Below are 23,999 nucleotides of genomic sequence, written 5' to 3'. Positions count from 1 at the left end.
TTTACCTCGCTTGTATTTTTAAAGTTCAATTGGTTATTTTGATTGCTTACCTCACTTAAGCTCAATTTAGAGATTTACCTTTCTCTGCTTCACCTTGTTTCAAGTAAAGATATAAATTGGCTTCAAAGACACACGCCCAGTAGAACCAGATGAGAACAAATGAGAGTGATGAAGCTCAGGGCAAAACAACAAGAAACAGAGCCAGAAGTGAGAAAGAACAGAAACTGCGTCTGTTTTTGGGTTTTTAGTAGCAAATGGTGGGAGGCAAACATCCACCGAGGGTTGATAGTATCCAGAAGAAGCTCCTCAAACTGCAGGCCACATGAGGCGGTGGGATTGTGTTTGTTCCCGTTTTGTTTCTTGACTTCAAAATAAGATATGTGCAGTGTGCATAGAAATTTGTTGATAGTTTTTTTTTTTAAACTATAGTCTGGCCCTCCAGCGGTCTGAGGGACAGTGAATTGGCCCCCTGTTTAAAAAGTTTGAGGACGCCTGACCCAGAAAGGAGGAGCAAACCGGTGCTTGGGAGGAGCAAAGCTGTTCCTGTTAGAAGGACCACAAAGAGAGACTGAGCTGGGGTCTGTGAGCTCAGCAGCATCATCTCACAGTGCTGCTGTGGCATACTGTATCTTCTTGAAAAACGTGACAGTGTGCATATCCTCTGACTGTACATCAGAGTTTTCCTGGAGAATTTATTCCTAGACAAAACCAGCAGATGGCACTTGTGAATCATACATAATTTTAAAATATGTTTTATATTTGTATTTTATTTTTTCTAAATTCATAAAAAATTGACATAAAATGTTTTTAAATGCATGAGTCAGGTTTATAACTTGAAAGCCTTTTTGTTTTTTTTCCACTAATTTATTTTTATTTATTTATTTATTTTTTATTGTTAGGGATTCAGTGAGGGTACAATAAGCCAGGTTACACTGATTGCATTTGTTAGGTAAAGTCCCTCTTGCAATCATGTCTTGCCCCCAGAAGGTGTTTGCAAGGACATACAGTGGTTCGAAGTTGAATTCACATGTCTAAATTGCATGGGATTTAGGATCAACGTTATTCTTTAAGACAAGCAAAATGAAATGTAAAATCAAGGAAAAGAATCAACTTCCTCTTTGGATTGTTCTTACCTTTGAGGAAGACAGTTATTCGGAAGATACATGTTCTTTTCCACCTTAGAGTGAATAATGAGGTGATCAGCAGACATTCTGATTATGGGGCATTAGGGGTGTTAATGGAGGTGCTCTGAGTTATGCCATGGGAATGTCGATGGCTTCAAAGCCAGATCCTTTGGCAGTAAAGGAAACGATCTTGAAGCCAATTCTGGATGATTTCCTTTTAAGGTGAATTTGTCTGACAAATTGGTCATTTAACTTTAATTGTCATAACAAATTTTTAAGCAAACATTTCTTGTAGAATTAGGGCAGGTTCAAAATAAATCATTGCAAATGGAATTGTTATCCTTTCTCTAACTGTGTGGCTAATAATTCTGTTTATATTAAACCTCCGCCTGAAGATCTCAACGAGATCTCTTTCAAGTATGTATCTTTTCAGGATATTTAATTATATTTTCATCAATGGGTATATTTGTTTTCTAACACTTCATAATGAATTCTCACAATCCTTGCAGCTTAAACCAACTCTCATTTACTATCTCACAGTTCATGGGTCAGGAGTCTGAGCCAGGTGTGACTGGATTCTCTGGGTCTTGCAAGGCTGAACTCCATCTATTGTCTTGACTGCATTCCTGTGTGGAGCTTGGGCTTCTCTTTCAAGTTATCTGGTTGCTGCAGAAGTCATTCCTCGTGGCAGCAGGGCTGAGGCCTCTCTTCTCCTACCGGCTGTGGGCTGGGATAGCTATCAGCTCCCAGAGGCTGCCTGCAGTTCCTTGCCACATGGCTCCTTCCATATGTGTTTCCCTGCTTCTTCCAGGAAGGTTCCTGCCCCATGAGGGGCTCTTCTTAGGCCCATTCCAGTAATCTCTCTTCTGATTAACTCAGGGTCAATTGATTAGTAAGCTGCTCATGGTGTGGTATCCCATCATAGTCACAAGTTCTACCCACCCTTAACGGAAGGGAATATAAAATAACTATGTATTATATTATGTGGAGACTCTTGGGGACTATCTCAGAATTCTGCATACTACAATAGGAAAATGCTTTCATACTGATTTTCATACATGTGAAGAGTAATGCTCGAGTTAGAATAAAATCAATGGCAAATGTTAGTAAAATACACTTCTCCAGCCAAAATCACTGCTTGCTCCACTGTCCCAGTGATGGAGGTACTCTGGGGCAGCTGTGCAGAGTCCCGTGACCCGCTGTCAGGAATGAGAGACCCTGTCACACTGATTTGCCATTGGTCATCCACTAGGAGTCACTGAGACGGAGCTGACACCAACTACACACAAAATACACAAATGTTTTCTTTTTGACCCTCTGACGAGACCATCTGCTGAGCTCCAGTTTCTTTTAATATGAAAGAGGCTGTAGAGCTCAGAATGACTCAGCGCCAGCCTCACTCTTTTTAAAAATTTATTTAAAACATACAAGTTCATACCTTTTAACCCTTTGTGCTGTTTTTAGCATTTAACCGATACCTAAGTTTTATGGCTATACAGGATCTATATTTTACCTTCATTGCCTTGCACATAGTCTCATTTGGTCAACAGCAGTGTGGCTGTGCAGCTAGCTGAGCCCCCAGCAGGGAAAGGGCACTCAGCGACCCTCAGTGGACCATCCAGGCCTTCATTCCTCTATCTTTCTGCTGTCCCAGCGTTCTTGGTCTGCACACCTTTCTTCAAATAAAACACATTCATTCCCACCATCAGTGCAGAAGTGTTCCCTTTTCTCCACACCAACATCTCTGGTCTTGGGATTTTGTGATATGGGCTAATCTTACTGGAGTTAGATGATACGTCAAAGTAGTTTTGATTTGCATCTCTGATGATTAAGGATGATGAGCATTTTTTCATATGTCTGTAGGCCGTGCGCCTGTCTTCTTCAGAGAAGTTATCTTTTCAAGTCCCTTGCCCAGCCTGAGATGGGATCACTTGTTCTTTTCTTGCTAATACGTTTGAGTTCTCTGTGGATTCTGGTTATTAAACCTTTGTCAGAGACATTACCTTCAAATATCTTTCCCATTCTGAGGGCTGTCTGCTTGCTTTATGTACAGTGTTCTTGGCTGTGCAGAAGCCTTTTAGTTTGATCAGATCCCAGTAATGTATTTTGGTGTTGCTTCAATTGCCCGGGGGATCCTCCTCATAAAATGTTCTCCCAGGCCAATTTCTTCAAATGTTTTCCCTGCACTTTCCTTTTGGAAAGAAGTTTGGAGATCACTTAAGGACGGGGCAGTGCTGTAATCCATGTTCCTCAACTATCCGTAGAAAAGAAATCACTTCTTTTCCCAGTCAAGCCTTCCATAGTCCCTTTTGCATCTCTTGTCACTGGGCAGCTCCATCTCCCACTCTGCAGCCATCCTGACCACCTGGCTCTGGCCTCAGGAGATGAGGGACCCGTTTGCTGTTCTGGGCTGACCGACCCTCCTCTGCCTTCCCTCCCTTCAGTCTCTGTTTTCACAGGACTTTTACTTACCAGTCTTCTCTCCTGTCTTTCTTCAACCTTTGCCTCTCTGCTTGGTTCTGGATGTAAATTTTTCTTTATCATGCTTTGCTTGCTAGATATATTGTAGGAACGTTTCTTTTGTCCTCCCAGGAAACTACTCTCATTTTTTCCCTGCTTTTTAAAGAGAAAGTGCATACTAATAGCTTCCTGCTCCATACAAGGGTTCAGAGCATCTCTTATGACTTGGAGTTGCTAACTCTTTCTTTTGAGATCCCTTTGCCATCACCAGACCCAAAGAACTCCCGGCATGCCCTTTGGCTGCTTGCTCCCTCAGTTGAACAGCTGCTTTCTTTCAGCTGCTGCCCTTTGTGTGCAGAGTAATGTGGCCGTGGCTCCTTCCCTGACCGGTTACCTGCAGCCCTGGGACCCCAGGAGCTAGCCCTCTGCTAACCTCGCCAGATCCCGGCTGTGTGTCTCTGCCTCCTCCATCCTTCTCAGTGCTTCCCAGAACAAGTAGCTTTTCCTTCATTTTTTGTGTTATTTCTAATTGTCCTTATTATAAGAATAAGCCCAAATCTTCAGACACACTCAAAGTTTTTGAAGTTGAGAGAAAGGTCACAGAAGTCAGTCTGTTCCCTCTAGAACTCTCTGTGAGGTGAGGGATCACTACTTATGTGAACATCCCTGTCTTTGACAAGACTTAGTGTGATTTGGTTGGAGTATAGCAGCAACTTTTGCAGAGTGCATTTCCTTAGGAATTCATGAATTTTGGAGTAAGGATGAGCTTCACATGTCCGTGACTTAACAAATTTTCGGTGTCCTTTTATTCTGATTTTCAAAAGGAAACAGGAAGAGCGAGTACAGCAAGTGCGGAAGAAGCTGGAAGAAGCTCTGATGGCTGACATCCTGTCAAGGGCTGCTGACACGCAAGAGATGGACTTAGAGATGGACAGTGGAGATGAAGCCTAAGAATATGATCAGGTGAACCTCACCAGAGCCACAGACTCGCCACTGCCGAGTTTTTGTTCTCTTGTTATTTTCCCTTTGTAGCCTTCTCAGCAGTGAATAAAGAAGCTTCCCCTCTGCGGAGGTTATGTGGGTGCTGTTGTTAGGCCCCGTCTGAATCGAAGGGTCAGAGATAGAAGTTATTACATCCTTTGTTCTCATTCTGTGAGGACATTGACGCCCTGCAGCCACTTGTAGGGGACCTATACTCCTTTATTAGAAGCAGGTGGAAAACCTCCAAGGGGTCATAAGAGAGAAGCAAAAGAGAAAGACTCTGTCAGGTAGGGATGAATGGCCACAGAAGGGAAGGTGGCTGTCAGCGCCACCACACTAGCCTTCTGAAGCACATTGTACTGTCTCTAAAATTATCACAGCAAAGTAGGCAGATCTCTTCCTCTTCCTAGGATCTCCCTAGCATGGATTTGATGCAGAGAAAAAGGAACATTGAAAAATATAATAAATAATTTACCTTAAAAATACAAATTTTGATTTTATCCTAAACAAGGTTCATGGGCTCTGTTCCCATGGGTGATAATTTCACTAAAATCTCCAAGGCAAGTTGGCATCCTGCTTCCCAATGTCTATCCTGCTTTGTTTTGGCAGCCCTCGCTTTCTTTCTGTCACCCATGATTGAATATGTATTTTTTTCCTTTGAAGCCAAAACTGAGAGGGAGGGACAGGGGAGATAGTGTGATGTCAAGAGGCAGCAAAGCCTCCCTGAGAAAGTGACATTTGTGTTGAGCCTGAAAGATGCATAGGACTGAGCCTGGGGGGGCCCTTTGGGGACAGAGTGTTCTCTTTAGAAGGACCAGCAAGGAGAAACTTGGTTTCTTTAAGGCGCTCAGATCTGTGTGGTTGCAATGTTGGGACCCTGCAGAAGGGTGGGGGACAGGTGGATGGGGCGCCATCATGTAGCACCTGTGGGTTGTTGAGGACTCTGACCTTCAAACCAGTGGAAATTCACTGCAGGTTAGCAGCCTGATGAGATTTGCTTGTTTATGATTTCCTTATGGCTGTAGCATGAAAAAAGGATTAGCACTGGGAAGGCTTGGAGGTATGGAGACCAGTTGGAGTGCTCTGGTGGTCCAGAGAGATAATGGTGACTTCAAAAGGGTGGTGACATGATGATGGGTGGGGACTCAAAGAGGCAAAGAGTAGTCTGAGATATGTCTGGAGATAGAATCAACTTGACCAGGTGATTGATTGGAGAGGATGGTGAGAGAGTGGTGGGGACACCTCCAGTTTCTCAGTTGAACTATCACTTGATCTGGGTGGGTGGGAGTTCTGCTTGGGAGAAGAACAGGCTGAAGGTAGGAAGTGTGGGGAGGGTGAATTTAAGTTTTAGCATAATAGTCTCGTGCCATGAGTGACTTTTTCTTAATTCAGGAAAGCTCATTCCACAGGGATACCAAAATCAAGTCATAGATGCTAATATAATGTCCACCCATAGCAGGGTGTTCGGCCACATAGTTCCCTGACCATACAGAACCATTTGAATCCAGTTCAGTTTAGTACTATTCTAACTCTTTCATTTTCTCACTAAAGGCAGGAAGATGCTGTGTTGACACTTTGAATTTTATTTTTCAAGCCGGCAAAGATGTATTTTACGGGCTTTGATGAGTGTACTTTGTGTGAAGTCTTTCAGAGAGAAGTTGGAGTGTGTTTCTTTTGACTAAGGTGTTAGCTCTCTGGAGCATGTGAAATCACTTTTGGATAATTGAGGGTCACACACTTGAGGCTTCCTTTGTATGTTACTCTTCAAGGCAGCACCCTGATTTATGTGAGCAAGCATGTGTTTTAGGCACTAGACACTCTATGTGTATAGAAGTTGGTATCTGTTCATTGCCTTACACAAATGTGGATAGTGGCCACAAACTAATCAGTGTTAGAGTTTTAATGATTAGAATCTTAATCAGTTCTTAAAAAGCAGCAGTTATTCTCACATGTTAGAAAGGGAGAGATTTAAATTATGTAGGACGTATTCTAAACTTGAGAATGGCATTATATAAACCAGGCCATTAGATTTGTAGATTGGGGAAGATTTACAAGTACTTCTTAGGAAAATTACATTCACCCAACTTACTTAGCCACTTGTATACCTGAAATGTTTAATAAAGCAAAGCATGGCCTCATGACTTAATTAGATGTTCATAATAACCTACAAAATAGGTAGCGCTTAGCTTGGCAAAGGGTAGACATGGCAAGTAGATGTGGCTTGTAAGAGTTGCAACCACATTTCCTTGGAGTTTGTCAACCTCATCATGCTGCAGCTCTTTCTAATCTTTCTTACTAGAAAACTGGATATTTATTTAGTTTTTTAGTTAAGTAATAGGTTGAGATTTACTGTGTTACTTAGATTTTACCATTATAGAGAAATACCCAGGTTCTCAGACAGACATTTTAGGAATGATTGAGAGAAAAAGACAACTGCAAAAACAAAGGTGTTAAAATAGGTAGCCAGGTGAAGTGGCTCATGCCTGTTATCCTAGCACTCTGGGAGGCCAAAAGGTGGGTGAATCCCTTGCACTCAGGAGTTGGAGGCCAGCCTGAGCAAGAGTAAAACCCCATCTCTACTAAAATAGAAAAAAAAAACAACAAACAACTTCAAGGCTTTGTGGTGGGTACCTGGAGTACCCCCTACTTAAGAGGAACTCTTGGGCCCACGAATTTGAGGTTGCTGTGAGCTATGACACCACAGCACTCTACCCAGGAGAACAGTGTGAGACTCTGTTAAAAAAAAAAAAAAGGTAGCTATAAATGAGATATTACATCAAATACATGACCAGTCTAGTTTGCAATTACACAGTATCATTCACCCAGATTAGCCAACAGAAGGCTCAGTGACATCTATCATTTATAGATGTTCTAAAGTAAAATAAATTACCATGAGTAGAAATTTTCCTAAATTGTCTCAAAGTATGTTTGAATTTGGCTGTATTTATTGTTGTGTTTTTTCACTTGTATACCCTTTGGAATTCATTTTTAATGCTGATTATATTATTTAATTATAGATAGAAAATATTTGTATTCACATGTAAAAGGATATATATGATCTCTTTGGAAAATGAAATGGGTATTTGCTATCATCAAAATAAAACCCTCAAAACAATGAGGGGATAATGTTGAGCACTTTCAATTTTTGAAGTGCTGTAACTAATGCTAATCAAGGCTATAAAAACATGGTTCTAAGTGAATTTCAGCTGCTAATTACTTTTTTGGGTTTTGCTGAGAAATCATTCAGTTACTAAAGTTTTTCCTTTTTTCCTTATAGGTAACTTTTGACGACTTTCCCCAAGAGAAAATTCCTAGAAATTGAACAAAAACGTTTCCACTGGTTTTTGCCTGTAAGAAAAAAAAAAAAATGTACCCGAGCACATGGAGCTTTTTAACAGCACTAACCAATGCCTTTTTAGATGTATTTTTGATGTATATATCTATTATTCAAAAAAAATGATGTTTATTTTGAGTCCTAGGACTTAAAATTAGTCTTTTGTAATACCACGCTGGACCCTTAAGTTAAAGCCAAGCTTTTGATGCCAGGTGCAATTTACTGGAAATGTAGCACTTACAGGAGATATTTGTTTCCCCCACCATTTTAATATGACAGATCAGGAGTACCAAATAAATTTCCCAATTAAAGATTATTGTGACTTCACTGTATATAAAGAGATTTTTATACTTTATTGAAAGAGGACACCTGTACATTCTTCCATCATCACTGTAAAGACAAATAAATGATTATATTCCCAGACGGATTGGAATTCTTTCTGTTAAAGAACACACACAATAAAGAGCCCTTCGTTAGCATTCCTGATACGCACTCAACTTTGATCCCTGGCCTTAGGTTGGAAATGGAGATGGTGGAAAATAGTTCATACATAAGCAAGTATAAACTGTTGCCTCTGGACATGCTGAGAATTGTGCTTTGACCAGAATTTCTAAGTTGTCATCTAGCATGTGTAATTTTTTTCCCCTTGCTTGTGTGACTAATACTTTTGATAGTTCTATAAGAATAAAGCTTTTCCTCCCCTTGGGTATGAATTAGGTACATGAGTACCCCTCAGTTATTACCAGGGGTCCTTTTTTCCCTTTTTCTTTTTTGAGATTGTCTGGTACGTTCCAGTATCCACCAGCTTGTGAAGCTAATAGGTTCAGGCCAGCCTCTTGGCCACAGTGGTACGCATCTTTTAGGGAGAGGTACTTAATGAACCTGCTTGTAATCGTTTCCTAATCAGTACCTGGCCTCCAACGTATTGACATTTTTTTTTTTTCTGTTCAAACTCATGAACATAACTTTCATTACCATTTACATTTCTTGATATTTAATGACTAAAACTGGAATTACATTATTAAGTAAATGTTAAATACTTAAATTACTCTGATTCCAAGAAAGGCAGGGAGTGGTTATAAACAAATCAAAGCAAATTCTGAAATACTGCAAAAATAAGTCATTCTAGAGGCAGGATTTATTTACTTCGTAACTCTTGAGTTCTTTTAAAATTAGACCTGATCAATCCCACATCAGCGTCACTTCTATATTTTATTACCACTACCTCCAATTCCCTGTCAACTCCCAAGGAAGAGAAAAAAGAGGGGATAGTCACAGCACTGGCTCCGTCTGGGCTGCTGTGTTTTCTGGACCTTTAGGCCAAACTACATGAATGCTTTTTGAAATTCCTGATTTACATTCAACTTTGATTCCTGGGCCCAGGGCCACCAATTTCCCTGAGTAACCCTGCTGGTTGAGCAGTGAAACTTGGAGACTCTGGGTGAGTGACTAGAAGAAGGTGCCTGCTCTGGGCCCATCAGACTGGGAGTTCACATTGATTTATTTTTAAGAGCTAGTATGGCTATTAGAATGGATGTCCAAAGGCTTTTCTTCTCCTTTCCTGAGTCCCTGCTTCTTCATTGCTATCAGGATTAGGGTAACTTTACCTCGGTTATCATATCTTTTTTTTACAGAGCAATCCAACTACGCTATATGTACTTTTATAAACAGCTTCGTAAAAGCAAAAAGAATGTGCACAAAACTTGGATTTTTTTTCTTAGATACTTTGCTCAGGTGGAAACCCAGGTATGAAAGCCATTACATGTGTCCACTGGGGACCAGCCTGTAAGTCCAGGGTGTTCCCAGTATACCCACAGGACATGTCCAAAATTCTTGTCTTATCCCCCCCAAACCTACCACCGTCCTGCAATCCCTAATGCTGGTAAAGGCAAACCATCTTCCCCAGTCGCCCAAGGGGGGAGCACTGGAGTGATCCCAAAGCTATATGTTCTTTCCCCCCTTGCTTCCGACTCCCCACCAGTCCTGACAGAATGATTACCCCCCACTTCTACAAGTACATCTCTGTCCATCCCGGTGACCCTACCTCTGTGCAGCCCTCCTTTCCTCACCCCTGTGCGCTCATGGCTTTCTCTGTGGTTCATCTGCCCGCTGTTCTCTCCCTTGCCCATCCCTCTCTCTCTCCTTCCCTCTTTATTCCCCCACATACAGTCATCAGAAAAATGTGACCGTGTAATTCCCCCATTCAGAATCCCTCACTTATCTTTGTATACAATTGAGAGTAATTTTTAAGAGCAAGTACTTTGAAGTTAGGAGAACCTATGTCTGAATCCCGCTTTTGCCATTTGTGTGACTTGTCAGGTTACGTATTCTCTTTAAGCCTGTCCCTCCTCAGTGAAATAGAAATCATAATACCTACCTCATAGAGCTGTTGTGAGAATCCGTGAGATACCCTGTCTGACCTTCGTAGCACAGTGCCTATGTGCAGTGGGTGCTCCCGTGAGAGCACACTGGTGTCACTGTCCCTGCAGGTGCCAGCTTCCTGTCACTTCTGACAGCCCTAACTCCTCCTTACCTCCGTAACACTTTATTTTTTCTCCTCGGCATCCTGTTCATTTCCTTTGTAGATATTTTCTAAATCTGTATTTTATTTATTTGTTGACTTTTGGTCTATCTCTCTGCTAGAATGTAAGCTCCATGAGAGCCAGGATGGGTCTGTCTCATTCCCTGTTACAGCTCCAGCACTGATCTGGTGCCTGGCGAAGTACACACTCAGTCATATGTTTGAGTAAATAGAAGGATAGTCAAAGGCTCTTCCTGACCTGACGGCTGTTCATTTGTGTAGCTTCATCCTGCCGCTACCCTCATGGCACCTTCGGCTCAAGAAAATCGCATTACTTGCTCCTTTGCAGCAGCCCTGAGGCCTCCATTGTCTTTGTACCTGATTGTCCCTTTGCCTGAAACAAGCTTGGCCTGCCTGTCTCCGGGCAAATTCCTAATCACTGGTGAAGTCTCAGCTCAATGGCTACCTCCTCTGTGAAGCCGTCTTTGATTCGTCCAGGCAGATGATCTTTGTCCCCTTCCAGTTCCCACTGCACTTTGTAAATACCTCCGTGGAAGCACTTTATCGTATTGTATTGTGAATTGTTTTGCATGTCCATTTTCTATTAGACTGTAAGCACCGTGAAAGCAGAGATTGTGTCTTTTCATCCTAATGTTCCCAGAGCCTAGCACAGTGCCTAGCACATAATAGCTTGTCATTAAATATTTGTCAAATGAATTTGTGAGTGAACAAAAAGTCATGCAGTTGGAAACGTGTTGGAAGCTGTATGTATTATCAAGGAAGGGAATGCCCCTGGTGGGTTCCAGGGTGTTTTTGTTGTTGTTTTTGTTCTAGAGAAGTGATCTAGACAGCATTGTATAATCTCTTTGCATAAAAGATTACTTGTTTGAGTTTTTAAAATAAGTTGAATAATATAGATCTTCATAAATTATTGCAAAAGGTATCAAAAGCTTTGTGATCTCTCAAATGCTATGAAGTCCCAAAATAAATATTTGCACTATTAGTATTTCCATAGTAAATTCTATGAGGAAATGTACAGCAATAAATTTTGAAGCTTTAAACATGTTTGTGTAAGTCATCTTCAATGACTTAATCCATGAAGGACTTTTCTGGCCTAAGTTTTCTGGACACAAGGGACGTTAGCCTGGAGTGCAGGGCCCCAAAGCTTATCTGGTGAACTACCTTCATCACCACCATTTGCTCAGTTCTGTCAGCATGTGTAAGGGGACAGAAAGGGCTGGAAGGGTTTGCCACAGAGTCCGGGGCACACTGCCCGAGGCCTCCTGAGGCCGCAGCCTCCTGCTCTCCACCTGGGCTGCCATGGCTCCCTCTCCCTAAACACCTTCACTTCTGGGATGCAGAGCTGACCCTCATACAAAATATACTTCACTCGCCTTTGCAAAGTCCACAGACCAGTGAGGCAGAGCTCATCAGTCAGTCATAGCACAATTAGCTAGGAGCACTGTAGGGTTGGGACTTGGGGCAGTAGGCTGTCAATCTGCAGGTCTCCACAGAGCTCAGTAGAATTCACAATTTTAATTAGCATGCTGACTTCCTTTATAAGGTCACATGCAAATTTTACATAATAATGGTTACTTTTTCTATTATTTGCCTTTTTTTCCCCCTTGGCAGGACAAAAAGGTTTTCTTTCCTCTCATTTATAAAGCATTTTATAATTTACAGAGCACTTTCACCTCCATTAATGTCATCTTTGAACTTTATATATAAGCCTTAATATGTAGATATCCTTCTGCTTATCCTCCTTTGAGAGTGAAGGACTCTAAGACCCAGACAGCTTCAGTGACTTACCCAAGCTACTAAGGTGCAGAGAGGGGAACTTGAGGGTAGGGATTTGCTTCTAGAATGCCATACCGTCTTCTGATGCTATTTTCCATTTAGGTCTTAAGCTTCCTTTCTGTGACAAAAAACCAGCAAAGTACAGTATGCCTGTGGGATGCAAGCTTCACAGATAAGGCAGGCGAGTCTTCATAGGAAACCCAGTCTTTTTGTGTAAACTCTTCTGAGAATTCTTCATGAGGGGTCTTTAATTTTTTAATGTGTACAGTTTCTTTTTTCTTTTTAGACAGAGTCTTGCTTTGTCGCCTTTGGTAGACTACCGTGGTGTCACAGCTCACAGCAGCCTCCAACTCTTGGGACTTAAGTGATTCTCTTGCCTCAGCCTCCCCAGTAGCTGGGACTACAGACGCCTGCCACAACACCCAGCTATTTTTTGTTGCAATTCTCATTGTCGTTTTAGCTAGCTGGGGCTAGGTTCAAACCCACCACCCTTGGTATATGGGGCTGGCGCCCTGCCCACAGGTGCCACCCTGTGTACAGTTTCTTAATCACAGACTGTAGGGAATTATTTTTATCTGAGGGTTAGCATTTTTTTGTTTTTTTCTGTTGTAGTACTTTCAGCTTTTTGCCTTTGAATTTGGTGCACTGGGAAGACTGACCATGGAGGAAGAGTATTCCAAGTGGGGTGCATGCATGTGTAAAGTCCCTCACCAGGGTGGGGAGATATTTCGACCTTTCAATATTAGTCCTTATCTCCTTCATGGCTTTAATTTTTTAATATTTCCTTAAACAACTAATGTATTCGTAGAGTAGTACATGTGTATAATTTGTATATAAATATCCATCAGTTTGGGATATGTGTTTTTGTTTTTGAAAGGGTTTATTATTAAAAGAATTTCGAGACCACTGCTCCAGTACAAGACTCCTCATCTGGGGTCCATACACTCCTAGAGTGAAATCAAAATTTTGTAGGCAAAATTTTGTGGCTATATGACTTTCTCCTGGGATAGTATTCATAGCTTCTATAAAATTTTCAATATGATGTATATACGAGAGAAGAATGAGCCATCGAGGGCCAGTCTAGTGATTTCACTCCACTTACAAGGCTGGCTGGCTGGCACATGTGTCATCTATAACTTGATTTTTCCTTTTTTTCTTTTTTTGGGGGAGAGATACTTGGGTAGACTCAAACTGATTTTCCGTGATGATTTAATGAATTAATGCTAACAAAGTACCTAACATTGTGCCCTGCGTATGGTAATATATTTCACAAATGGTAGTAACCTCTTCCCTTAAAAAGAAAAAAAAAGAAAGAAAATCTTGGTATGTTTTTAGGGATTGGAATATGCCTTTTGAGGAGTTGACTCAATTTTTTATTGGATACTCCAATCAATGATGTTATTAAATTCTTGGACTAATTGCAAAAATACTTCCTTCTGGGCTGTTTGTTAAATAAACAATATTTGAACATGTCCTTGGCCCGAGAGAGAACCAAAGTGAGTCGTTAATTGTGTGTGTATGTTGAGGGCGGTTATCATAAGCAAGAATATGCTTGTTGGACACAGCATGATTTCTACAAAGACCTTAGACTTAACAGTAACAAGTTGTGTGAAAAAGAAACGTAGAAATTGGGAGGGAAAGATACAAACAGCAAAATGGGAGAATGTGCTATTTATGATGGGAATGAATGCCTTGTTTTAAATATTTTTCTTCCTCTCCTTTGTCTCTCCCCAAATGCAGAGTCACTTAGTTTAATGAAATGCTACAAATGAGAAAACTATAACCTTCCAGCTATGACTGTTATTTTAAAAACTGTTGTGGCTTTTGTCAGAAGCTGCTGTGAGAAGGGGATGAATTAGTCACTTAACACTGAAAACACTTAGCCCTGGGGTTGGGGGTGAGGATGTGTTATTACTCAGTGGGTCAAAAACACATTCAACTTTCCTGGAACCTTAAATTCATTCAGGGAATTGTCACAATGTTTGTCCTGAATTTTTTCTTTTAAATGAAATCCCATAGGCCCTAATGCCATATTCTTAAAGTTTGGTAGATAGGCAAGAGGAAATTTGAGTGAGAGATAAAGAATGGAGAAAATCCACACTCCTGGGGGAAATTTCTCGCTGATAAGCTCTCTCAGACGAGATTTAGGGAAGAAATAAATGAAAATATGAAGGAATTTATACTCTCACAAACATATCTACTTAGTACTTTCTTGTTTATTGAAATATCCCAAACTCAAAAAAAAAAAAAAAAGAAATATCCCAAACTCAACCTCTTATATTGTCCTTTTTTTTTTTTTTTTTTTTTAATTTAACCATCTGACATGTGGCAGACACAGAAAGCTGGCAAACTCAATAGCCACTCACAGACGTACTCCAGTCAGCCTTATGCCCCCAGTGAAGACCTGATGCTTGGGTCTGTAGCAGCTGTTGTGTGACCTTGAACCTGAGGACAGAAAGCTAATTCCATAAGGATGGTGAATTGGCGGGCCAGCAGGAGCTCCTGTTCTCAGTGATGTTGTTAAAATTTTGGACTCATTTCCAAAATACTTCTTCCATGTTAAATAAACAGTACATGAACACCTGTTCTTTTTTTTAATTATTAAATCATAGCTGTGTACATTAATGCGATCATGGGGCACCATACACTGATTTTATAGACCATTTGACATATTTTGATTACACTGGTTAACATAGCCTTCCTGGCATTTTCTTAGTTATTGTGTTAAGACATTTATATTCTACATTTACTAAGTTTCACATAACACCTGTTCTTAATTTAAAAGAAAAAACATTTTTTAAGCTAATGCTAACTGATACATACCCAAACTTCAGGCTCAACTTCGAATATTAATACTCAATTAGTCACTGGAAGCCCTGTCCAGTTCCTTTCTCATTGTCATGGTTTCTTGTATTACTACTCACGTGCAGACTTTTGCCACCCTGTGCCTGGGTTTTTACAGTGATTTCTAGCTGTTCTCCCTATTTCTGGTTTTCCAGCCTCCATGCATTTTGCATATTGCCACCAGATCTTTCTCATATGCTCTTTAGACCATCTGATGTTCTAGGTCACATTTCCAGTGGACTTTCATCCTTTTGGACCAGCTCTGAAGTCCTTGAGTGACATTCTGGTCCTGGTCTACAGGGTACCATAGAATTCAGATATATGAAGTTGTGGGACGGAGGTCCATGTTTTCTTGCTGGCTGATGGCTGGGATTTGCTCATTCTAAACTTCTAGAAGCTGCCCACATCCCCCAGCTCATTGTCCCCTTCATCATACTTCTTGTCAGTCTGACCTCCCCTTCTTGCCTTCTGGCTGATGTCTTTGACTCCAGTCAGAGAAAGTTCTCTGCTCTGTTTTCATTTTTTTGAGACAGTGTCTTACTCTGTTGTCCAGGCTAGAGTGCTGTGGTATCAGCCTAGCTCACAGTAACCTCAAACTCCTGGGCTCAAAGGATCCTCCTGCCTCAGCCTCCTGAGTAGCTGGGACTCAGGCACCCACCACAACATCCAACCAATTTTTCTATTTTTAATAGAGATGGGGAGGGTGATCTCAATCTTGCTCAGGTTGGTTTTGAACTGTCATGGCCTCCCTGATTCCTACGTTTATAAGCATGGGCACCAGGCCCAGCTGAAAGTTCTCTGCTGTTAAGAGCTCATTTGATTAGATTGAACTCACCTACGTGATCCACGTTACTCTTTCTATTTTCAGGTCCAGAGCCTTAACTGCGTATGTAAAGTCACTTTTGGCCACATAACCTCCATAATTATAGTTTCTAGGAATTGGGGTATGGATATTCTGCCTGCCAACACTGTTACTATAAGTAACTAAAAATCAGACTCAAATGATTTAAGCAATAGAGAAATGTATATTAAATGCATCTAAATGCAGTCCTAGGCTAAGACAGACCCTTAGTACACACCTCCTGGGGGCTCTAGCTTTGCCTCTGTGCAGCCTCCAGCCAGGTCCTCTCCTGCACAGATTGGCTTCATCCTAAGTAGCAGGATGGATGGAGGGGACGCTTCCAGAGTGTTACAACAATGGCCAGAGGGAGAAGATAGATTTTATTTTTCCTATGCCTGCTTTTTAGAAGGCCCCAAACAGTTTCTCTTGTACCTCATTGGCTAGAATTGGTTAGCATGCCTGTCCCTAAACCAGCCTCTGAGAAATGGGGCTGGAATTACCCCAGATGGCTCAGCGTGCTCACAGGGGGTGATGTGGCTGTTGGGGTGGATCAACCACAATCCCCGCTTCAACCTCCTGTTTCTAACTGCCTACTATTCTTTTGTGTCAGCTTTCCCCTACCTTTGTGCTTTCATTTTTACTGCTTCCTTTGTAGAATTAGTTTCTTTTTCTCACAGTCAGTCCAGATCCTGTGTTTCCTTTAAGCCAAGAGCCTCATGTTTCTTCCCTAACATCTCGTTGAAGGCATTTCTCCCTCTAGTCTGCCCTTTCTTGGCAGCAGGACTCTGCTCAAGGCGTTCTATATGACTATGCATTGCTTATTCTTCAAAAGTCTCTCATCTTAATTAGGGTTTAAGGATGTGAATGACTTTTAAAGAGAATGAATTTGGGGATGAGTTCATCAATTTATTACCTGGCGTTAGCTAACTGCAAAGTTTGAGAGCACAGTCCTCTTCTGTGTCTGACCTCCAACCACCCTCATGTATGACACTGACTTCCAGTTTAGGGGCAAGATTAGCCTTGTCCAAAGAGAGCGCTGGCTCCCTCGGATTTGATAATGTCCTAGAAGGACTTACAGAACTCACTAAAAATTATTATATTCATAGTTCATTACAGAGAAAAAGAATATAAGTTCATGTGAGCTAAATAGGCACACAGGGTATCTAGAAGGGTTCCAATCTTGAAGGCACCACACTCCTCTTCCTGTGGAATAAGGACATACTAACCTCCCAGCACTTATGTGTAATATGCCTGGGATATCGCCAACCAGGACAGCTCATCTGAGCTTTGATGACCAGAGACTTTTACTGGGACTTCCCTTGTAGGCACAGTCAATTGGTCGATTTCTCATGTGATTGAACTCAGTCTGCTGGTTGACTGAGCCCATTGCTCAAAACTCCCATGGTAAGATCATGGTTTCTGTAGCGGCCATGCCTGATGCTCCTACACACTTTTGGATGTGATTGACCCCACCCAAAAATTCAGTGTGACCATGTTTCTCCTCCCCCAAAAGACATTCTTATCAGATATGACCTGGAATATCCCTCAGAAGCTTAGGGCAAGGGCAAGTACTCTCTGTGGGCAAGGCTAAATTCTTTACTCCACACGCTTTGTGATAAGAATTTTTATAGCAGATACTTAACTTGGTGACTACTAGGGCCCTCAGCAAAGATCCTTTAATAATCAAATTAATATTTAGATATTCTGGAGTGAGCATACTTTAAGAGCAATTAGCATTTAGTGACATTCCACTAAAGCTCTATTTTTCAACTTTTCTTTTCCTGTGCAGGGATACTGCAGGCATCCTATAAAATAAGCAGGAGCATCTCTCCATTGCTCTTGCTCCACGAATTATATGAGGTAATTAAGACATAATTGGTTTCTTTTTTCTTAATCTGGAGCAAATAAATGGTTTAAGAATAACAACAAGAACATAGACTGAGTAATCTTGCACACACTTTACCTCCTGGAAAGAAGCAGCAATAATCTCCATTAAACTTCAGCAATAATACTTAATTATCACAGCAATTATAAAGCCATACATCTTTCCTATCTTGAATTTAGCATTTTTAGACCTTGTTATCCATCCTTTTACCTGTATCATATTCGAACTATCTGGGTTCTAATCCTATGACTCTAATAAAAAGGATAAACCAATTCAGTGAAGCTACAGGGTAGAAAAAAAAGCCTTGACATATATTATTTCTACAATAGAATCATATGTACAGAGTCCTGAGGTTGTAAAGTCAGCACAGAAAGTGAAAAAAAAAAAATCTCCGGCTCTCTCTTTTTCTTAGTCTCCATCCATCCAAATTACCCTAGAAAACCTTCTGAACTCTCCCTAAAAGTACACCCTATAAAATAATTTTAAAAGTTAGTCTAAAGCAGTGATTTTCAATCTAGGGCAATTTTTACATCCCCCTTATCATATGGCAATGGTAAAACATTTTTGGTTCACAAAATAGGCAGATAAAAATGTAGTTTGCTACTGACCTTCGGGGAATAGAGGCTAGGGCGGCTGCAGAGAAGCCTCCAGTGCACAGGACAACCCTTATAAATGTCAACAGTGCCAAAACCCTGGCTTGAAGGAAAAAAAAAATTTAAGGCTATATGAAGATGTTTGAGCATTTTGTTTTGTCTTTCAAGTAAATGTCAATCTCCAGATATGAAGGGGGAGGGCGGAGGTAGAGAATTTTAAAGTGCTCCTGGATGCCTGCAGGGCTACTAACCACTCTATTAAAAAAAAAAAAAATTACCAATTTATTTTTTAATTATATATATTCAAATTTAGTCTTTTTTTGAGGTGCAATTCTTTGAGTGTTGATGAATGACAAGAGTCATATTCTACCATGATTATTGTACAGACCTGTTTTTCATCTCCAAAAATTCTCTCCTGAAATACTCCTTTGTAGTAAACCTCTTCCTTTTTTTTTTTTTTTCCCCAAGACAGACTCTCACCCCCTGGTCTGGGTGCCATGGCATTAGTCTAGCTCACAGCAGCCTCAAACTCCTGGACTCAAGTGATCCTCTTGCCTTAGCCTCCTGAGTAGCTGGGGCTACAGGCACCCACCATAACAGCTGGATAATTTTCCTATTTTTTTAGTAGGGACAGGGTGTTGATCTTGCTCAGGCTGGTCTTGAACTCCTGGGCTCAATCAATCCCCCTACCTCACCCTCCAGAGTGCTAAGGCTATAGGTGTGAGCCACTTTACCTGGCCTACACCAACTTCTTCCTTATCCTTACCTGTTGTCAACCAGGAATCTGTTCTCTGTTCCTATAGTTTTATCTTTTCCAGAATGTTATATAAAGGATCAAGCAGTATGTAGCATTATGGGCTTGGCTCCTTTACTAACCATAATGCATGGAGAACAATTCATGTATCATAAACAAATTTTTTTTATTGCTGCGGATTTTTTTTATCCATTTTTTTTTAACCAGTTGAAGGACATTACTCATTCTGCTTTAAAATCAAAACTTGGGCTGGGCGTGGTGGCTCACACCTGTAATCTTAGCACTTCAGGAAGCTGAGGTGGCAGGCTTGCTTGAGGCTAGGAGATGGAGTCTACAGTGAGCTATGACTACACTACTTGCACTCCAGCCTGGGCCCCGCAAATCAAATCAAAACAAAACAAAACCCCTCAATAGCATATCTTAAAAGATCGGTTTATTGTTGAGAGGATCAAATAAAAGAGTAACTTCATATCTTATATATAATGAAGTTCCAAATTCAGTATAACTCAAATACACATATGAGGCAATTGCTCTTTTTAACCATTCTGTATTTTGCTTTAGAGAGCTGCATTCATTTACCAAAATATATGCTCAGGATTCTGCCAGATACAATCATGACAATACAAAATACTCTCCAAACACAACACACATCCTAGCATAGTTGTCAGGGTCTGGCAGGAGGTTGATGCCATCCTCAAAGGGATTAACTAAAAGTTACCCAATGATGGGACTCAGTGAAGAGACTGTTCGCAGAGGTGTGGGCAGTGTTCCAACCAAATGCTGGTCAAACACCCAGAGATCGGTTGCTGTAGGAACCCAATAGAATGCAAAAAGGTGAGTGTGGTGCCATTTGCAGAGACCAGTAATCCCACTACTGGATATTTATCCAAAGGAAGAGAAATCTGTGTATCAAAGGGATACTTTCACATTTATTGCATCACTATTCATAATAGCAAAGATATGGAACCTCACAAAACTGAATTCAAAATGGATAAAATACTTAAACATAAGCCATGAGATCATAAGAATTCTAGAGGAAAATGTACAAAAAACTCTTCCAGATAGAGGCCTAGGCAAATAATTTAAGACTCCAATGGCAATCAGAACAACAAAAATAAATAAATGGGATTGGATTAAACTAAAAAGATTTTGCTGTACAGCCAAGGAAACAATCAACAGAGCAAATAGACAATGTACAGAATGGGAGAAAATATTCTCTAGCTATATATCTTTTTTTTTTAATTTTGTCTATCCTTTAATTTCGAAAGCACACTCATTCACATATTGACTGACTGAAATTCTTTTATGATAGATCAGAACATGGTATCCCAACCACACAAAAGGAAAACAGATAAAGCAAAATAGCAGTAAGGGACTTCCTTTTTTAAAATTACAAGACTGTGTGTGTGTATGTGTAATTAAATCCCTTTATTCCAATTTCATCCTTTTGGCTGAACTTTATTTATATATCTGCCCTAATTCTTATACTCTTCTCTCATATGAAAGGCAGCACGATCCAGTCCTTCAAGCCAAACCTCCTTCTCCTTCACCAGCCCCTACCCCTCGTCATCAACCCTTAAAGACATCTTCCTAAGTTTTTCTGGAATTGATCTCTTCTCTATTAGAGTTCCCTTTTGGAAGTCCATTTCTTCCTAAGTCTGGCATGTGAGATTTTAATTGCTCTGCTGCATTTTTCTCTTGCTCAGTCAGTGGCGACAGCTGCAGGTCTGTTTGCTTTTGTAGTCGTATCATGTTCAGAGTCTTACTCACAGTAGCACAAATGCGGCTCTTAGTCTCTTTCTGCTCAACAGCAACTGGTTTGAAGTGTGCGTACAAATTTTGATAACAAGACTTTATCGCTAACATTTCCTTTGACGTGTAACTGGACTTTTCTCGCCTGCTGAATCAGGATGATTAGTCTTTTTTTTTTTTTATTGTTGGGGATTCATTGAGGGTACAATAAGCCAGGTTACATTGATTGCATTTGTTAGGTAAAGTCCCTCTTGCAATCATGTCTTGCCTCCAGAAGGTGTGGCACACACCAAGGCCCCACCCCTCTGAAAGGAAGTATGGAGAAACCTCAAAGCACTCAAGCTAGACCTCCCATTTGATCCTGCAATCCCATTACTGGGCATCTACCCAGAAGGAAAAAAATCCTTTTAACGTAAGGACACATGTACTAGACTGTTTATTGCAGCTCAATTTACAATCACCAAAATGTGGAAACAGCCTAAATGCCCACCAACCCAGGAATGGATTAACAAGCTGTGGTATATGTATACCATGGAATACTATTCAGGATGATTAGTTTTGATTTCATATTCCAGCCTGTACTGAATGTAATCCAGATCAGAGTCAGTTTTCTGGAACATCAGTTCCAGCTTATCGATCTTAGCCTCCATGTTGAATACTTGACATTCTTTAGACCGTGGTGCCGCTTAAGCCACTAGCTGTACTAGCACTGAGGGTCTCTATTGGACAGTTGTCACTCTCCAGCTATGTATCTTATAAAGGGCTAATATCCAGAATCTACAAAGGACTCAAGCAAATCAGCAAGAAAAAAAAAAAAAAACATTAAAAAGTGAGCAAAGGATATGAACAGAAACTTTTCAAAAGTGGCAAAAGATAGACAAAAGGTCAATGAACATATGAAAAAAGGCTCAGCATTACTAATCATCAAGAAAATGCAAATTAAAACCACAATGAGAGGCTTGGCGCCTGTAGTACAGTGGTTACGGTAGCAGCCGCATACACTGAGGCTGGCAGGTTCGAACCCAGCCTGGGCCTGCTCAAAAAACAACAATGACACATTTTCATGAAAATGTGTCAAACGGTCTATGAACCAAGTGTATGGTGCCCCGTGATCATACTAATGTACACAGCTATGATTTAATAAAAAAATAAATAAAAAAAAACAACAATGATAACTGCAATAAAAAATAGCTGGGCATTGTGGTGGGCGCCTGTAGACCCAGCTACTTGGGAGGCTAAAGGCAAGAGAATTGCTTAAGCCCAAGAGTTGGAGGTTGCTGTGAGCTGTGACGCCACAGCACTCTACTGTGAGGGCAACCTACAGAGACTCTGTCTCAAAAAAAAAAACCAAACCAAAACAAACAAACAATCCCACAATGAAATATTACCTTACTTCTGTTAGAAGGCCTTTTATTAAAACGTTCAAAACCAACAGACGTTGATGTGGATGTAGAGAAAAAAGGAACACTTTACACTGTTAGGACTGCAAATTAGTACTATCACTATGGAAAAGAATACGAAGATCCCTCAAAGAACCAAAAGTGCCCCTACCATCTGATTCAGCAATTGGACATCTACCCAAGGGAAAGAAGTTATTTTATCAAATACACATAATAAGGCAATTGCTCTTTTTAACCATTAAACAAAATTGCAGCACAATTCACAATTCCAAAGATGTAGAATCAACATAAGTGCCTATCAATTCACGAGTGGGTTAACAAAATGTGCTGTATTGTATACCACAGAGTACTATTTGGCTGTAAAAAGGATGAATTAATGCCTTTTGCGACAATCTGAATGGAACTGGAGGCCATTATGCTGAGTGAAAGTATCACAAGAATGGAAAAACAAGCACCCACTTGTACTTGACATTAAATAGGAACTAACTGGTGAGCACTTACATGCACCAAAGAATGTAAAACTTAGCAGAAATCAAGCTGAGGTGTGGGGAGAAGTGTAGAGTCAAAAACCTATTCGGTGGGTGCAGTAAACACTATTTGGGTGATGGGCACACTTACAGCCCTGCCTTAAGCATTACAAAAGTCGTCCATCAACCAATAACTGTTGTACCCCTTAGTACTTTAAAATTAAGAAAAAACTAGAATCAACCTGTCTATTGGCAGATTTGTGGATAAATAAATGTGGTACCTATACACAAGGAAACACTATTTGGCCATAAAAAAGAATGAAATCAGTTAACTGATGACTCCCTGCTGAACCTCAGAGTCAAAGCATTCTATGATAGATATACTTTTATCTGACAATGTGAATGTTACTTTTTTTGCATTATTATTATTATTGCTCAATATTTCGTTCTGGCAATCATCTGATTTCTTTTCCAAATGTATTTATCTTCGTTCGTTCTTTACAAGATTTTAGTTTCTAGTCCTTATCTTGAACATTGTTATTGTTATTAAATTTTAAGCCTTTTTAATTTTGTGAAGGCAAAAAGTGGAAACCAAATAAACACATGTATATGTTATAGAGAAAATAAAAAAAAATCCTCCTGGGGGAGGAGGAGGGAATGAAATCATGTCATTTGCAGCAACACGAATGGAACTAAAGGGGATTATGTTAAGTGAGACAAGCCAGGCGCAGGAATACACATGTAGCATATTATCCCTCCGACGTGGCAGCTAAACAGCTGATCTCATGGAGATAGAGAATAATAGAGACAAGAAGCTGGGAAGGGTGTGTGGGTGGGACAGAGGGTAGGGATAGAGAGAGGTTGGTTAGTGGGTACAAACGTACAGTTGGATAGAACAAGTAAGCCACGATACTTGATAAGAGTAAGATAACTACAGTTAGCTTATAGTAATTTAACTTAAAGTAGTTTATACTTTAAGGTAGCTAGAAGACTCGAGATGTTCCCAACACAGAGAAATGATAAATACTCAAGAGGATCAGTACCTCAAATACCCAGACTTGATCAATACACATTGCATGCATATGAAAAATGCTCATATGTACCCTGTAAGTATGTATTTTGTATCAGATAAAAAAAAAAAACTAAAAGGAAAGGAAAAAGGAAAAAGAGGGTACATTCTAGTGAAATTTACTAAATGTAGAATACAAATGTCTTAACACAATAACTAAGAAAATGCCGTGAAAGC

The 23,999-nt window shown here is 40.4% G+C and overlaps 2 protein-coding genes across 2 annotated transcripts in view; one reads left to right on the top strand and one right to left on the bottom strand.

Moving 5' to 3' along the window:
• Positions 1-8,317, top strand: part of MBD2 (methyl-CpG binding domain protein 2) — a 66,074-nt gene extending 57,757 nt beyond the window's left edge. Inside the window, exons 6-7 of the mRNA XM_053571495.1 lie at positions 4,409-4,547; positions 7,843-8,317. Coding sequence (XP_053427470.1) covers positions 4,409-4,535 — 127 coding nt within the window. The 3' untranslated portion in view covers positions 4,536-4,547; positions 7,843-8,317. The remainder of the gene's footprint in view (positions 1-4,408; positions 4,548-7,842) is intronic.
• A 12,407-nt stretch (positions 8,318-20,724) lies between these two features.
• On the bottom strand, positions 20,725-21,536 carry LOC128571714 (spindle and kinetochore-associated protein 2-like). The gene is made up of 2 exons (XM_053571349.1): positions 21,427-21,536; positions 20,725-21,034 (listed from the first exon to the last, which is right to left on the bottom strand). Exons 1-2 carry the CDS (start codon positions 21,534-21,536, stop codon positions 20,725-20,727), a joined length of 420 nt encoding a protein of 139 aa, XP_053427324.1.
• Between the last annotated feature and the right edge of the window lie 2,463 nt (positions 21,537-23,999).

This window comes from Nycticebus coucang, chromosome 19 (genome assembly GCF_027406575.1).
Source record: "Nycticebus coucang isolate mNycCou1 chromosome 19, mNycCou1.pri, whole genome shotgun sequence".
Taxonomy (NCBI): domain Eukaryota; kingdom Metazoa; phylum Chordata; class Mammalia; order Primates; family Lorisidae; genus Nycticebus; species Nycticebus coucang.
Note: the sequence above shows the minus strand (reverse complement) of the source record. Positions and strands in the feature narration are given on the sequence as shown.

Bases quoted from the DNA above. Each gene is read 5' to 3' on its own strand.
- LOC128571714 (XM_053571349.1), bottom strand. From the start codon at position 21,536: ATGGAGGCTAAGATCGATAAGCTGGAACTGATGTTCCAGAAAACTGAC. The intron at 21,035-21,426 runs GTATTCCATGGT...ATCCTGATTCAG, and splicing joins AAAACTAATCATCCTGAATA to CAGGCGAGAAAAGTCCAGTT.